The sequence below is a fragment of the Oncorhynchus keta genome, chromosome 35 (genome assembly GCF_023373465.1).
Source record: "Oncorhynchus keta strain PuntledgeMale-10-30-2019 chromosome 35, Oket_V2, whole genome shotgun sequence".
Taxonomy (NCBI): Eukaryota; Metazoa; Chordata; class Actinopteri; order Salmoniformes; family Salmonidae; genus Oncorhynchus; species Oncorhynchus keta.
This window is the reverse complement of record NC_068455.1, coordinates 63,592,973-63,610,718: the sequence shown is the minus strand read 5'-3', so window position 1 is coordinate 63,610,718 and position 17,746 is coordinate 63,592,973. Positions and strand designations below refer to the sequence as shown.

At 39.5% G+C, this 17,746-nt stretch overlaps 1 protein-coding gene across 1 annotated transcript; it reads left to right on the top strand.

The window, feature by feature from the left end:
• Positions 1-4,551: 4,551 nt before the first annotated feature.
• On the top strand, positions 4,552-6,874 carry LOC118368811 (uncharacterized). The gene is made up of 6 exons (XM_035753238.1): positions 4,552-4,640; positions 4,791-5,147; positions 5,250-5,615; positions 5,785-5,925; positions 6,133-6,194; positions 6,305-6,874. Exons 1-6 carry the CDS (start codon positions 4,598-4,600, stop codon positions 6,434-6,436), a joined length of 1,101 nt encoding a protein of 366 aa, XP_035609131.1. The 5' UTR covers positions 4,552-4,597; the 3' UTR covers positions 6,437-6,874.
• Positions 6,875-17,746: the final 10,872 nt, after the last annotated feature.

The following is a 17,746-nucleotide window of genomic DNA, read 5'->3' as shown; positions in this document are numbered from 1 at the left end:
CAGAGACAACCTACTGTTCCCATGTTGAACCCACCCACACATCATGCACTCAGTGAGCTGTTCACAGGTACCTGAACACTTTGGTCTGCTGTGAGCTCAAGACGAGGCCATCTCTATACTTTGGACAGGCCTGCTGAACTGCTACACACCCTGTGGTTTTCAGCAGGATGTCTATGTGGTGTCAGTCAGTTACTTTCTTTAGTCATTGTTCACCCCCATCACTATTAGAAACACAGACCCACTGACATACTGCATGACATGTAGACTAACACAGTATCTTATCACTTACAAGATCATAGGTTTTATCAAATCTTGAACTGTAATCATTCGTTTACAGAGTGTAGAGTAGAAGGTGTATCCAGGCTACAGCCAAGAGCCCTTCCCACCCAGGTACACCTCTGACCCCTACTAAACTCTAAGGTGTTACACTTAATGTTACTGTGAAATAGTGTAATTAAGACTGACATAAAATAGACTTGCTTCATCCTGTAGGTGTTACCCCCTTATACACTCATGATGCTCCACCCCTATTCATCCTGAACATAGAGTATCAAGTCATGTTCTATGAATAACAGTCCTCCTGTAGGTCATCAGAAGAACTGTAACTGCTGCAAGTGATGGAACCAAAGATATCTAAAGCACACAACTGATATTGATACCGGGAGCATACAGGTACATGTAATGTATCCTTAAAAAGTACAAAAGTGCAAACTACTATTTAAAAAACAACAACCTGTGATGGTAAATCAGGTGTTAAATCAATTAATCAAATGTACATCAGCCGATGTCACAAAGTGCTGTACAGAAAACGATGATTGCCAAAAAAAGAAAAATGGTTTTTGGATCATATTTGAATTGTTCAGACTATCCAGATAAGAGTATTAGACAGCTTTCATCCAGCCAGTTGTTGCAAATGACTAGAATTGGTCCACTTTTAGCATTGATTATATACAGTCAGTGATTCTCAGTTAACCTGTGAAGACCATGGTGGGCTGGATAAGGCATCAACAAAAATGATGTGTACAGTTCAACCAATCACCAAAATGCCCACTGTTGAAATGTTGTTTACATGGGTAGACTGCTTCCACTCAAGACACAGTTATTAAAGAGGGTGACAACCTAATAGACGATCAATTCAATGTCAATTCAATTTTCATTTCAAATTCAATTCAATTTAAAAGGCTTTATTGGCGAAGCAAGTGCCAACGTAAGTGCCAAAGCAAGTGAAATAGATAATAAACAAAAGTGAAATAAACAATAAAAACATCCCTTTTTTTGTGGCAACAGGTCACAAATATTACTGCTGTGATGGCACACTGTGGTGTTTTGCCCAAAATATATGGGAGTTTATCAAAATTGGATTTGTTTTCAAAATCATCGTGGGTGTGTATTCTGAGGGAAATATGTTTATCTAATATGGTAATACATTTGTCAGGAGGATAGGAAGTGCAGCTCAGTGTCAACCTCATTTTGTGGGCAGTGTGAAGTCTGTCTTCATTTCTCAATAGCAAGGCTATGCTCACCGATTCTGTACATAGTCAAAGATTTACTTCATTTTGGGTCAGTCAAGGTGTTCAGGTATTCCACTGTGTAGAGCCAAATAGCATTCTAGTTTGCTCTGATTTTTTGTAAATTCTTTCCCATGTGTCAAGTAATTATCTTTTAGTTTTCTCATGATTTGTTTTGGTCTAATTGTTTTGCTGTCCTGGGGCTCTGTGGGATCTGTTTGTGTTAGAGACCAGGACCAGCTTGCTTAGAGGGCTCTTCTCTCTAGGGGATGGCTTTGTTATGGAAGGTTTGGGAATTCCTTCCTTTTTGGTGGTTGTAGAATTTAACGTCTCATGTCTGGATTTTGATAGTTAGCGGGTATCGGCCTAATTCTGCTCTGTATGCATTATTTGGTGTTTTACATTGTACACAGAGGATATTTTTGCAGAATTCTGTGTGCAGAGTCTCAATTTGGTGTTTTTCCCATTTTGTGTATTCTAGGTTGGTGAGCAGACCCCAGACCTCACAACCATAAAGGGAAATGGGTTCTATAACTGATTCAAGTGTTTTTAGCCAGATCCTAAATGGTATGTCAAATGTTATGCTCCTATTGATGGCATAGAAGGCCCTTCTTGCTGTGTGTCTCAGTTCGTTCACAGCTTTGTGGAAGTTACCTGTGGTGCTGATGTTTAGGCCGAGGTATGTATAGTTTTTTGTGTGCTCTAGGGGAACGGGGTCTAGATAGATCATCACACTCTGCCTGATATTTCCACTTCTCAGGGAGATGGGTAGGTCCAACTTGTATTTTTAAGTGCTTATAGGGGAGTGGGTACACCCTAAATTTGTAGACACCCAGGAACTTTATTGATGCAATTCATATTTGTCTTTGTGTGTATTCTAGCTGCGGTACAATCCTCAGCCATGCACCTTGTGTCAGCCAACATAAGAGACACAGTGACTTTGCACTGCTTCCATGAAGGCAACTTAGCACTGCACTTATGATTCAAGAAAACGTTGGGTGACAATCCTCAAGTATGACATTAATGCTAAATTCCACAATGAATTTAAAGGCAACCTTCACTTCTCAGTGCAAAGCGGCAAAGGAATATAACACCTAAGGATCTCAGACATGCAGCTCTCAGATTCAACATATTACTGTGGGAGTTCTTATTCCAACAAGGTGGATTTTGGAGAAGGATCCATTCTTACTGTTAAAGGTACAACATCTGAATTTAGAGAGAAAATAACTTGAAATTAATCTTCCGCATTTTTGCACTTTTTGTTGTTGTAGGTGTTAGTTTGTATGTATTTTCCTATTTGGAATCTTGCTTGACTTTTGTGAGTAAACTCTGTTGTGTTGCTCAAACCTGTGTCCTGTGCCTGACTCCGCTACATCCCTGCACCCAATCGCTGACACCTTCATAGAAGTTGCTCTTCTTTGATATCACCAGATGTATCAGTTATGGAAGATGGAGTTGTATCTTTTTTTATCTATGTTTCTTTTCAGGACCCTTCTCTCAGACAAGAGGTCCAGAGGTCTCTTCTTCAGATCCAGGGGTAAGCAGAATTCCTGGTGTTGTATTACCATAAAAAGAAGTGTGAAAGGGGTTACAATAAAATAATTTTATAATTGTTCTTCACAGGCCCAAGATGCAGACCGTTTCCCATGATGTATTCTGAAACTGAGCAACAAGAAGAACAGGTCTTATAGGACAGAGAAGCAACATGTAGGAAGAGACGGTGTACTCTGGGAATAGACAGTAGAACTGGATGAATGAAACAGCCTTAATTGTTAACTTTATTCACTGTAACTGGAATGAATAAGGAGCATTGTTTCTCCGCAAAACTCATTTGACAATGACTACCTTGTGATAAGATAAATGAAACATTTAACAATAATCAAGATGAAGGAAGTTGAAGGTATTTATTTGGGCCATACTCAGCCATACTCAGCCATACTCAGCCATACTCAGCCATACTCAGCCATACTCAGAAAATAAGACATGGTAGTACGGCTTTAAATTAGTAAACAAGAAGAGGTTTGAAATCTTTTGTATTTTGTCTTTTAGATTGGAATGCTTCTCAGCAAAGCCAGTATGGGAATCCTTATGCCAACACGTCAGACCAACAGGTTAGCAGAATTGCTGTATCAAGAGTGAGACTGGATAAGAGTATTAAAGCTAAATAGTACAGCATTAGATTTGACCCAGAGTCTGAATTGAGTGAGTCTGTGTTTCATCTCCATAGGTCCACAGTGATGATGATGCCCTGAACTATACTACCCTGATGTTCACTGAAATGAAGAGTACCAAGCCCAGGAGACAGAGGAGAGAACAGAGAGAGGAAGAAACCATCTACTCTGGTTGACTGATCAAGACAGGATGTGACATGTAAGGGTCATCCAATCAGCATCATTCAAAGTTATGTTCCACTATTCCTCTGAACTCAAATTTGATCTTGACTGTTCCAGTGTGAACTGGCTATTATATACATTTCTAATTTGCTGTAGGATGCCTTTGCATGGGCCTAGTTTTGCCTAATATAAATGTAAAATAACTCATTTCCAGAACATAATTGTCCTCCAAGTGTGAAAGCTGATACTTGGATGGTTTCATAAGTCTCAAATCCTCAGCAGTAGTGGCTGAGGTTGACTTGTTTTTGTAGAAGTGTGCAACAAAAATGTATAGATTTTTCAAATCTTTATTTTGTCAAAAAGGTGCCAAAAACACCAGAGTTCACTTCCTCCTGAAAGCTTTGAATTGCCTTCTGCAGACATGAAGTGAGAAATACAATGTATTTCAAAGAGTGTATGTCAAAGAGGACATATGTACCAGTAGTCTCAGCCACCGAACCAACTGATGAAAAAAATACAGACAAGTAACTCTGACTGTACATCATTTGAAGGGCTGCTCTAACTATGGTATGCCACAGGACACATGTTAGATTGTAGTTTTAATCACATGTTTTATTCCTGTTCAGACAGCCAATAATATCACTCAGTTCAGAGTTTCCTCCTACTTCATAATGATTACCCAATGAGTGTCATCATATAAATGGTGCCCAGTTGTCAGACCCACACACTGTATAGTGCAGAAAGGACATTCAAATTATGATTATATATTGGACAATCGTTTTGTTTTATGGCAATTTTGGTAAGCAAGAAATATAAATGTGGATCCTTTTACTTTTTTACATTAGTATTTTTGAATCCATTTGAATGACTATGTAGTCTGAATAATGATAATAATGTATAATTCTCTACTATAACTTTGTCTGATTTATTTTGTTTGTTTGCTTCACAGGTTGTGCACTTAACAAGGATGTAATCCAACCAGACCCGTTGATAGTTACACAACTGGGACAAAGTGTATCTCTCACTTGCTTTTGTCAAATTGATTTGATGATCAGAGTCTCTTGGTTCAAGCAATCTGTTGGACAGAAGCCTCTTCTCATGGCATCATCATATTATCGCTCTAAAAATAGTTTGCATTTTACCAAGGACTTTAATGAGACTAAACGTTTAAGTGTGAAGAGAGGAATTGACAGCTTTAACCTGACCATCTCAAAGACAGAGTCAGGGGACTCAGCTATATACTACTGTGGAGCTATGGAAGTGGGCCAAGTCACATTTGGAGAAGGAACATTTTTAATTGTCAAAGGTAACTTAAATTTCTTCCTAATGTGTGTTCATATAATGCTAAATTAATGAATCTAGCAAAAAAATGGAATGTACACACCATGATCTTACTCACTCTCTTCAGATTCAGGGTCCAACAGCATGTCTGTGCTTCAGCAGCCTTTGTCTGAGTCAGTTCAGCTAGGAGAATCTGTGACTCTGAACTGTACAATACACACTGAGACCTGTGCAGGAGAATACAGTGTCTATTGGTTTAGACATGGCTCAGGAGAATCCCACCCAGGAATCATTTACACCCTTAGAGACAAGAGTGATTGGTGTGAGAAAAGTCCAGAGATTTGTCCTCCTGAGGCTGGGTCTCCTACACAGAGCTGTGTCTACAACCTCCCCAAGAGGAACCTCAGCCTCTCTGATGCTGGGACTTACTACTGTGCTGTGGCCTCCTGTGGGGAGATACTGTTTGGGAACGGGACCAAGCTGGATGTTGAAGGTAAGTTGTGCATAACCAAAATACGGCACTACTACATCAATATCGATATGTAAATCTTTCACCTTTAGTTGATAGTAGATTTCAAATTATTTAACTTTAATAGCTAACGTTTATGCCAAATGCATTGAGAAAAAAAAGAATAGAAAATAATAAAGCCTTGCTTTTTAAGTTTCAGACCTGTTGGATGATAAGAGTAATCTTATTTTCTTCGTATTTATATCTGGCCTGACAACTGCTGTGATTCTGAGTGTGATTGTCAACATTATCCTCTGTGTGATAATGAAGAGGTCACGATGTGAACACTGTGCAGGTACAGTAAAAGTCTTCATAATAATAGTAACATTAATAATAGTCACAGATCAAAAGAATGGTGAAGGCTCGCCCTTCTTTTACCACATCCCTCTCTGGCCTACTTCATTTTGAAGCAGAAAATATGACATTCACAGTAGTATGTATTTTTATTGGTAAACAAGAAAAGGTTTAGAATATATTGAATGTTTTGACATTTGTCTTACAGCGGGGACCCCTTTTCAGCAAAGCCTCTATGGGAATCCTCATTCCAACACCTCAGACCAACAGGTTAGCAGGATCAGTTCCACTGTATCAAGAGTGCGTCTGGATAAGCATAAGAGTACAGCATTAGATTTGACCCAGAGTCTGAACTGAGTGAGTCTGTTTCATCCCCACAGCTCCACGGTGACGATGATGGCCTGAACTATGCTGGCCTAAAGTTCACTGACAAGAAGCCCAGGAGACAGAGGAGAGAACAGAGAGAGGAAGAAACCATCTATTCTGGTGTGAGTTATCAAGTCAGGATGTGACAGTCCTCCAATCAACATAATTTTAAGTTGAGCCCTACTGACCTCCACTTGAGCTTGACTGTGTCTGTGTGACTTGGCTGTTTTGAGCATTCCTCATTTGCTGTCAAATGTAATAGTCGGGTCTAGCTGAAGAGACAGTCACTGCATTGGAAAATTCTCCTAATAACGACATAGAATCCCTCAGATGAAGAGCATAAGTGTCCGGCAAGTGTGAAAGATGATTCTAGGATGGTTTCAGAAGTCTCAAATCCTCACCAATAGTGGCTGAGGTTGACTGACTGGATCCATTTGTTTTTGTAGAAGTGTACAACAAAATGTTTAGAATGATTTACAAATGTCTGAACTCTTCCCTTTGATGATATTAGTTGTAACATGGAACTCTGTAACCTGCCTATATGTGTGTGTGACAGTTCAATAAACACTTTCTTTTGTTTCCTATGTTTATTCACTTGCCCAATTCTTACCACTTATCTTGTCTTTGATTTCCTTCCAATTTGACATGAGTGTTTTGTGTAGATCGTTGACAAAAAATGATGAAAAAATACAAACCAGTAACTCTGACTTCATACCACTCCTCCCTTTGTGATAGCACTCCTTTGTGATAGCGTAAACATTTTAGAGAGAATCTATCTATGAATACATACTGTATCTGTATGTAAGGTGGGGCATTATTTTGACCTCACTTCCTCTTCAAACAACCAATGGAGCCAACCTAAAAGTTGTGCCTCCTGTGGTGCATGTAGATACATATTTCCGCTGATGCTGTCACCTCACTTTGTCTCTTGACCCTCATCTCAGTTGTTCTGCTACACCAGACCAGAGAGAAGAAGTTGAAAGATGTTCAGGTTGTGTCTAGTCCTGGTTATCATTCCAGTATAACAACTTAAAATACTATTTGTAAACCAAGGATTCTAATATTTCTTACTCCTGAATTAATGTTTAACAATGTTTCGTTCACACACTCAAGGAAACCAAACACTGTACATCACACCCAACCAGGATTTAGTGTTAATGTAATTAAAGTAAGTAAATGTTCGTGTTGTCTGAGTTATCTTCTCTGCATTTCATTTATTGTGGACACGGTGGACATTGGCAATCCAAGTCCTCTTCTGCACGTTCATCTTTGAGACAATGTGACTCTGCACTGCTTCTATCTGAACAGAACATCTTATCTGATGGTACAAGATAACTGTAGGAAAGAATCCTCAACTTGTATTTCCAATTCACAAGTATGATGGTGGTGCAACATTTTACGATGAGTTTAAGGATTCAGGTTCACAGTGCAAAGTGGAAATGGATTTGATCATCTACATACCATTTGATTCCACCACATTTTCTATAGGGGAATGGATGTTAATATGATGGAATTTAAAAAAAAATGTCATTCTGAAAGGTGGGGTATTGTTTTATTAAGAGTAATGTTGTAAAATATGACTAATTATGTTAATTGTTGTACAGCAGCCTGTGTCTGAGTCAGTCCAGCCAGGAGACACTGTCCCCAGTGGAAGTTGTGCCCCTGAAATTACATATTGCTTTCCTTACCCTATAAGCAGTCTATGGACAAGATATGACAGCAATCCTTGCTTTGGTTTAGTTTACATAGCACTGTTTCTAAATGCTAATATTTTAGCATTTGTGGCACATATCCCATTCAAGTCCTGGGTCCAATATTAGCGTTTTTCACACATAAAGTCCAAATCATTTGAAGGTATCTCAAATTAGTTCTGAAGCTCAACAGAGTCACGTATAGATGATAGAACATGATGCACAAAAAAAATGCTCAAATCAGTACCTTCTGCAACTTTTTGCACTTGTTTGGATACTATGTCTTGAACATGAGGTAATTATTCACATAATCAGATCACCATAGGAAACATATTTACTGACATGTAGACTTTCTTGTCAGGTTGGTAACGGGACCAAGCTTGACATCAAAGGTAAGTGATACATTTTGTTAATATACAGTGGGGCAAAAAAGTATTTAGTCAGCCACCAATTGTGCAAGTTCTCCCACTTAAAAAGATGAGAGAGGCCTGTAATTTTCAACATAGGTACACTTCAAATATGACAGACAAAATGATTAAAAAAAATCCAGAAAATCACATTGTAGGATTTTTAATGACCACCTACAAACAAGCAAGATTTCTGGCTCTCATAGACTTGTAACTTCTTCTTTAAGAGGCTCCTCTGTCCTCCACTCGTTACCTGTATTAATGGCACCTGTTTGAACTTGTTATCAGTATAAAAGACACCTGTCCACAACCTCAAATAGTCAAACTCCAAACTCCACTATGGCCAAGACCAAAGAGCTGTCAAAGGACACCAGAAACAAAATTGTAGACCAGCACCAACCAGGCTGGGAAGACTGAATCTGCAATAGGTAAGCAGCTTGGTTTGAAGAAATCAACTGTGGGAGCAATTATTAGAAAATGGAAGACATACAAGACCACTGATAATCTCCCTCGATCTGTGGCTCCACGCAAGATCTCACCCCGTGGGGTCAAAATTATCACAAGAACGGTGAGCAAAAATCCCAGAACCACACGGGTCGACCTAGTGAATGACCTGCAGAGAGCTGGGACCAAAGTAACAAAGCCTACCATCAGTAACACACTACGCCATGTCCAGGCCCGTCTGAAGTTTGCTAGAGAGCATTTGGATGATCCAGAAGAAGATTGGGAGAGAATGTCATATGGTCAGATGAAACCAAAATATAACTTTTTGGTAAAAACTCAACTCGTCGTGTTTGGAGGACGAAGAATGCTGAGTTGCATCCAAAGAACACCATACCTACTGTGAAGCATGCGGGTGGAAACATCATGCTTTGGGGCTGTTTTTCTGCAAAGGGACCAGGACGACTGATCCGTGTAAAGGAAAGAATGAATGGGGCCATGTATCGTGAGATTTTGAGTGAAAACCTCCTTCCATCAGCAAGGGCATTGAAGATGAAACGTGGCTGGGTCTTTCAGCATGACAATGATCCCAAACACAACGCCTGGGCAACGAAGGAGTGGCTTCGTAAGAAGCATTTCAAGGTCCTGGAGTGGCCTAGCCAGTCTCCAGATCTCAACCCCATAGAAAATCTTTGGAGGGAGTTGAAAGTCCGTGTTGCCCAGCAACAGCCCCAAAACATCACTGCTCTTGATGAGATCTGCATGGAGGAATTGGCCAAAATACCAGCAACAGTGTATGTAAACCTTGTGAAGACTTATAGAAAGTGTTTGACCTCTGTCATTGCCAACAAAGGGTATATAACAAAGTATTGAGATACATTTTTGTTATTGACCAAATACTTGTTTTCCACCATAATTTGCAAACAAATTCATTAAAATACAAATGTCTGAATGTGATTTTCTGGATTTTTTTTCTCATTTTGTCTGTCATAAGTGTACCTATGATGACAATTACAGGCCTCTCTCATCTTTTTAAGTGGGAGAACTTGCAAAATTGGTGACTGACTAAATACTTTCTGCCCCACTGTATATTCAAATCAAATCAGACCACATTTGTCTCTCTGATCTTGATCATTGTCCTCGATTGCATAATTTACAAGATGAACAAGAGAACATGTCTGCAGTACAGGCAAGTGACTTATTCTTAGAAGATGCTCTTCTTTGGTATCACCACCTACAGATGTATCAGTAGTGAGGTGTTGTATCTTTATCTCAAACAGGAGGTCCAGCCAGTCTCGTCTTTGGTTACAAAGGTAAGCAGAATTATTGTATTTTGTATTACTATAAAAACACGTGTACATTTAAAAAAATATATATTTAATAATAACGTGCAGTAATATTCTCCTTCCATTTAATAATTGTTCTTCACATGCCTAAGATGCTGACAGTCTCCATTTTGTAGCTTTGGATCTTGGATCGGAGCACCAAGAAGAACAGGTCTGGAAGACAGAGAAGCAACATGGAGGAAGAGACAGTGTACTCTGGGGTCAGACAGTTAAACAATGCAACAGAATACCATTAACATGAATTAGCTCTTTATTGACTCTAGCTTTATTACCTGTATTACTGTAACTGTAGCTACTAATGAATAAACTAAATTGCTTATGATTGACATGGACTGGCTTGTGATAAGATGAATAAAACATTTAACAATAATAAAGACAAAGGAAGTTGAATGTATTTATTTAGTTCATACTCAGGCCTCTTAAAAGAGGACCTGACAGATTTTTCACTGTCAAACTTATTAAAATACCCTACATATATACAAAAGTATGTGGACACCCCTTCAAATAGTGGTTTCAGCAATTTCAGCCACACTCACTGCTGACAGGTGTATACAATTGAGCACACAGGCATGCAATAAACATAGACAAACTTTGGCAGTAGAATGGCCTTACCGAAGAACTCAATGACTTTAAACATGCACCGTCATAGGATGCCACCTTTCCAACAAGTCAGTTTATAACATTTCTGCCCTACTAGAGATGCCCCGGTCAACTGGCAGTGCTGTTATTGTGAAGTGTGAACAATGGCTCACCCACAAAGTGGTAGGCCACACAAACTCACAGAACGGGACCTCAGAGTGATGACCGTGTAGAGCGTAAAAATCATCTGTCCTCGGTTGCAACACTCACTACCGAGTTCCAAACGGCCTCTGGAAGCAAATTCAGCAGAAGAACTGTTCGTTGGGAGATTCATGAAAAGGGTTTCCATGGCCGAGCAGCTGCACACAAGCCTAAGAACACCATGCTCAATGTAAAGCTTGTTTAGCACCATCAAATGTATTAACATATGTATTTATACACTGTAAGAATATAAGTTTTTTTTTTCATTTTGTGAAAAGCGACAGGGGCAGACTGGCCATCTAGCATTTTGGTCAAATGCGTAATGGGCTGGTTCGGAGGGCATGCTGTCCGGTCCTCTGGCAGTCTCTATGGGGGTGCCATAGGGTTCAATTCTCGGGCCGACTCTTCTCTGTATATATCAATGATGTTGCTCTTGCTGCGGGCGATTCCCTGATCCACCTCTACAGAGACGACACCATTCTGTATACTTCCGGCCCGTCCTTGGACACTGTGCTATCTAACCTCCAAACGAGCTTCAATGCCATACAACACTCCTTCCGTGGCCTCCAACTGCTCTTAAACGCTAGTAAAACCAAATGCATGCTTTTCAACCGTTCGCTGCCTGCACCCGCACGCCCGACTAGCATCACCACCCTGGATGGTTCCGACCTAGAATATGTGGACATCTATAAGTACCTAGGTGTCTGGCTAGACTGTAAACTCTCCTTCCAGACTCATATCAAACATCTCCAATCTAAAATCAAATCTAGAGTCGGCTTTCTATTCTGCAACAAAGCCTCCTTCACTCACGCCGCCAAACTTACCCTAGTAAAACTGACTATCCTACCGATTCTCGACTTCGGCGATGTCATCTACAAAATAGCTTCCAACACTCTACTCAGCAAACTGGATGCAGTTTATCACAGTGCCATCCGTTTTGTTACTAAAGCACCTTATACCACCCACCACTGCGACCTGTATGCTCTAGTCGGCTGGCCCTCGCTACATATTCGTCGCCAAATCCACTGGCTCCAGGTCATCTACAAATCCATGCTAGGTAAAGCTCCGCCTTATCTCTGTTCACTGGTCACAATGGCAACACCCACCCGTAGCACGTGCTCCAGCAGGTGTATCTCACTGATCATCCCTAAAGCCAACACCTCATTTGGCCGCCTTTCGTTCCAGTTCTCTGCTGCCTGTGACTGGAACGAATTGCAAAAATCGCAGAAGTTGGAGACTTATATCTCCCTAACCAACTTCAAACTTCAATCTGCTATCTGAGCAGCTAACCGATCGCTGCAGCTGTACATAGTCTGTCGGTAAATAGCCCACCCAAGTTTACCTACCTCTTCCCCATACTGTTTATATTTATTTACTTTTCTGCTCTTTTGCACACCAATATCTCTACCTGTACATGACCATCTGATCATTTATCACTCCAGTGTTAATCTGCAAAATTGTAATTATTCGCCTACCTCCTCATGCCTTTTGCACACAATGTATATAGACTCTCTTTTTTTGTCTTTTTTGCTACTGTGTTATTGACTTGTTAATTGTTTACTTCCATGTGTAACTCTGTGTTGTTGTCTGTTCACACTGCTATGCTTTATCTTGGCCAGGTCGCAGTTGCAAATGAGAACTTGTTCTCAACTAGCCTACCTGGTTAAATAAAGGTGAAATAAAAAATAAGTAAATTAAAAAAATTAAGCTCATTGAGCCAGTCAAAATTTATTCATTATTAAAATTCATTATTTTTTACTTTTTTTGCAGAACACAAGTAGTCATTTTTTGTATTGAGTTCCAGAGTAAGGCACACAACCTTTTAATTCAAGTTATTGCTCCTCTGTAATGAGTTGTTTTCATTTAGTTGTGTTGATAGCATGCCACTCACACCCACCCCTATACAGTGAACAAGTTCCCACGTACTCTGCAGTCTTCTGTAATCCCAAGATGAGTCTGTGTCTATGCTTTGGTCAGGTGGGCCTGCTGACTTTGTACCCACATGACCCTCCTACCTGCTCTCTGTGTCTCTGTGTCTCTATGTTGTTTTCAGCAGGATGTCTATGTGGTGTCACTGTTGTTCTCACTATCTTTACTTGTTGTTCATGTTGCCCCAGACAGCTTACAGCCACAGCAAAACAGTTATTTATTAAACTGACTGAAATATATATTTAGTTATCTGAAATCTATTACAAACCACAAAGAACTGCTGATGAACCCTATTTGAACTCTGAGTTAAGCATCTCATGTGTGATACAGCACCATCTATTCTTGATCTATGGGCTTAGGGGGAGGGGACAATGTATGATGATGTCATGGGAGAACTTTCAGTACATTCTCAATCAGACATGTACAGCACAAAAACTACTGCAGGTTCCTCTGTCAGAATTAAACCAATAGAAGAGGATTACTTCCTATGAGAACAACACTAATAAGAGAGTGAAAGATAAAGCATGTCACATGTATTAGTTAAGCCAGTGTGTACAATCAGTCATGGCACTCTCGGCTTTTACACTTCAGTTAGTGGATGATTCTGTAAATGACACACAGGGAATGAGACTGATATAAAATTGAGTTGTTTCACTCTATAGCCCCCATACACGCACATTGCTCTACCCCTACATGTCAATGCATATTAAATGCACAACAGACCTCCTATGGAACATCAGGAGTACTGTGTTAGGTTCTAATTTCTGGTACAATAATCCAGACAGATTCAAGCTAAATGTATTCACCAAACTATGTGTTGCAGATGCAAAAGCACACATACAGGTCACACAAGCATATCAATGTATACCTTCCGACTAGGTCCCCTTTCGATGACTAGCATGAATCAGTCTCTGTTGCTTGGCAGGAACTGAGTCTGTTCATCCTATTGATGTTACTGTGTTCCAGCCTGTCGATTCCAGAACCTTCGTACTCCCCAGTGCCTTTCACATGTCTTCTTATCAGTCAGGAGAGGCCTTGAGTTATTGGAAGTACACATTCCTATAGTCTAATGCAGTCCACTAGATAATTACACTTTTCATACACAAAGAGCTTAAACCTAACACTACTTTCAATCTGTAAGAATATAAAACTGTATATTCATACAAGGAGAATATAATGATATAAAACAGTAGATATAAGATCATGTTATAGAACAGAAATGAGGATCTATGAGTACCCACCCCAGACACATGGCTCTTGTTCAACTCCTATGGAATCATTCTTGCAATCAGCTTTCATTCTTTACCTCTGCTCAAATATAATGCACATAGATCATTCCAACTGACCCATAACATGATAATTAATACTGCTAAGCTTATTATACAATTATAATCAGATAAAACGGGCTCAAGTCAAATAGTTTTTAACAACTGTATCTGCTGAAAATATTATTTGTTTTCTTTCAAATAATTTAATACAATTGGCTTACCTCGACCGGCGTAATGGATGAAAGATAAATCAAGTGCACCTAAAGTAAGTGTGAGAAAACAAATAGTCTACTAACATTAAATGGCAAGGACATTTCAACATTATTCACAGTTAGAGACAATTTGAAAATATCAACACACAACACTTAAGGTCCAGAGTTGAATTTGAGGGTCTAGAATCAAAAGTGTTATTGACATGATGCCTCTTTTCAGGTTAAGAATCCAACAGCAAGACAGTTGTACAGCAGCCTGCGTCTGAGTCAGTCAAGCCAGGAGACTCTAACACTGAACTATACAATACACACGGAGACCTGTCCAGAAGAACACAGTGTCTATTGGAGAATTCCATCTAGGAATAATTTACACCCATGGAGACAGGAGTGACCAGTGTGAGAAGAGCCCTGAGGCTGGGTCTACAACCTCCCCAAGAGGAACCTCATTCTCTCTGATGCTGGGACTTACTACTGTGCTGTGGCCTCATGTGGGGAGATACTGTTCCGGAACATGACTAGGCTGGAGAGTAAGGGTACGTGATACATCTTACAGTTTTGTTCATAACTATTGCATAATAAAACTGTATACAGTTTTTTAGATCACATAAGAAAACGTGCAATCATCTATATAGTTACCATACTTCAATCATCATCTTTATTTTCCCAGACAATGGAGTAGACCCTCTTCTCTTGGTGTATTGCCTGGGCGCAGCATTGGATCTCTTGTTTATCCTGATAATTTTTTTATGATGATTACCTGCCTACGTACCATAGATCGCAAGCCCATTATAAGTCAATAGGGCAAACTGGCTAGCTACTACTGTTAGCTAACCAGATAGCCATGAGGAACTTTTAGAAAGCTACCCACATATAATTTAAATATATCTTGAATAATATTCATTTTAGGTCATTTTTGCCTGCTAAACTATCTGGTTAGCTACATTATTATCATGTACATATAGCTAACTGATAGTTTTTAAGTAAAATGTTTGCTTTGTGAATATCTTGTTTTTTCTGTATTGCCATTGTCCTGGCTGGAAGATGACTTAGTGAATGGGTAAGTCCCAAGTCCATACTAATTCAATAGGGCTAACTGGATAGCTAGCTAGCCACAAAGAATTGGTCGCTACCCACAAACAATTTACCTTGCATAACAGTAGTCTTAGGTCATTTTTGCCTGTTTAACTATCTGGCAAGATAGATTATTACGATTCACACGTAGCTGATAATCATGAAGTAAAACGTTTGCTTTGTGTATATGTTGTTTTATTCTATTGTTGTCATGGCTGGAAGAAGGTTCAATGAAGGGGGTGGGGGTGCAGCGTGTGGTAATACAGTAGGTGGAGTGCGAGTGCTTCTCAAATGTAATGTTTAATGCATTCTCCCCACTCTCTTCCTCAGAAGAACATACTCAAGAGAACGTCGTCGGAGAATGCACTCGGAGCATGAGAGCGTGGAGCACGGTTTTATGCATATTGAGAAACCCTATGCCTACCAGTTGAACCAATCACCTTACACCCTAACGTTGAAGTGTTGCACAAACGGGTAAACTTCTTCCACACATGATAATCTCTTCAAAGATGATGTCACTGTGTATGATATTTCTATTTCTCAAACAAACGGGTGTTAAACCTTCATATTTCTGTTTATTTGCTTCCTAAACAATATACAATAAGTGTTTTTGTATTATTCACAGACAATTTGAGGCATCTATATAAATGCTTTTTGAATCTATATCTCTGATCTATTTAAAAAATATTTATTTGACAGTTTGTTCATTTACTATGGACAACCAGATCTGATGATAGTAACTCATCTGTGATGTCGTGTGACTCACTTGCTATTGTCCATCTAGGTTGATGACCTATGTTGATTGGTTCAATCAGGCTGTTGGACAAATGCCTTTACTCATGGCATAATCACTTCACACCAATCAAGATAGTTTTTATACAACAACTTTATCTTCCCTGGAAACTAAACATCTGAGTGTGAAGAGAGGAGTTGACAGCTGTGACCTGACCATCTCCAAGACAGAGTCAGGGGACTCAGCTACATACTGTTGTGATGTGCTTTGTTCTTGAACGACATTGAATTTGGAGAAGGAACTATTTTAGCTGTCAAAGGAAACTTAAATTGCTTCTTTCATTTCAGATTGTTCATAAAATGTTAATCTAGCAGGGAAAGAGAATGTTCTCCATGATCTTACTCATTCTCTTGTCAGTGGCTATTGGGTCACACATGGCTCAGGAGAATTCCTTCCAGGAATCAATTAGACCAATCATTGTGATCAGTGTGAGAAGAGCCCTGAGGCTGGGTCGCCTACACAGAGCTGTGTCTACAACCTCCCCAAGAGGAGACTCAGCCTCTCTGATGCTGGGACATACTACTGTGCTGTGGCCTCATGTGGGAGATACTGTTTGAAAACGGGACCAAGCTAGACATTGACACATCTTACATTTTTTGTTTTTATCTATTGGATACTCTACTGTGTAAAACTGTACACAGTACTAGTTATTTAGATCATATAAGAAAATGTGAAATCCTTCATATAGTTACTATACTTCTATCCCCGTAATTATTTTCACAGACAATGGAGCAGACGCTCTTCTCTTCGTGTACTGCCTGGGAGTAGCAGTTGCTCTCTCTCTAATCCTGTTTCTTCTCCTGACTTGCATCCTTTACAAGATGAACAAGAGAGCATGTCTGCAGTACAGGTAAGTGACTTATTCTTAGAAGTTGCTCTTCTTTGATATCACCATTTACAGTTGTATCAGTAGTGAGGGGTTGTATCTCTCAAACAAGAGGTCCAGCCAGTCTTGTAGGTAGAATTTCTTTAAAATGGTTCCAGTTAATAAAACATATAGTTAGTAATATTCTCCTCCATTTTATCATTGTTCTTCACAGGCCCACGATGCAGACAGTCTCCATTATGTAGATCTGAGCAACAAGAAGAACAGGTCTAGAAGACAGAGAAGCAACATGGAGGAAGAGACGGTCTACTCTGGGATCAGACAGTAGAACAATAAAACAGACGTCCATTAAAGTTCACGAGCTCTTAGTTAACTGTATTAGCTTTGTTATTGTATTGTAGCTACTAATAAATGAAATTCATTGCTTCACTACCATTTCATATCGACTTGCTTGTGATAAGATGCATAAAGCTTTCAATAATAATGAAGACAATGGAAGTGTAATGTATTTATTTGGTACATATTTGGCTTCTTGAAGTTGTAGTGTTGAAAATAGTTTTCTCTTCTCATGCCACATATACCCCCTCACACACAAAGCAACTGATTTACAGTTACTCTGTGGTCTGTGATCAACACAAGATGAGGATATCTCTATGCTTTGTTAGGGCCTGCTGGCCTCAGGCACACAATAC

Excerpts from the sequence above, each read along its gene's own strand:
- LOC118368811 (XM_035753238.1), top strand. The coding sequence starts at position 4,598 with ATGATTATATATTGGACAATCGTTTTGTTTTATGGCAATTTTG. Across the intron at positions 5,148-5,249 it reads AACATTTTTAATTGTCAAAG|ATTCAGGGTCCAACAGCATG; the intron begins GTAACTTAAATT and ends CACTCTCTTCAG. Across the intron at positions 5,926-6,132 it reads ACGATGTGAACACTGTGCAG|CGGGGACCCCTTTTCAGCAA; the intron begins GTACAGTAAAAG and ends TTTGTCTTACAG.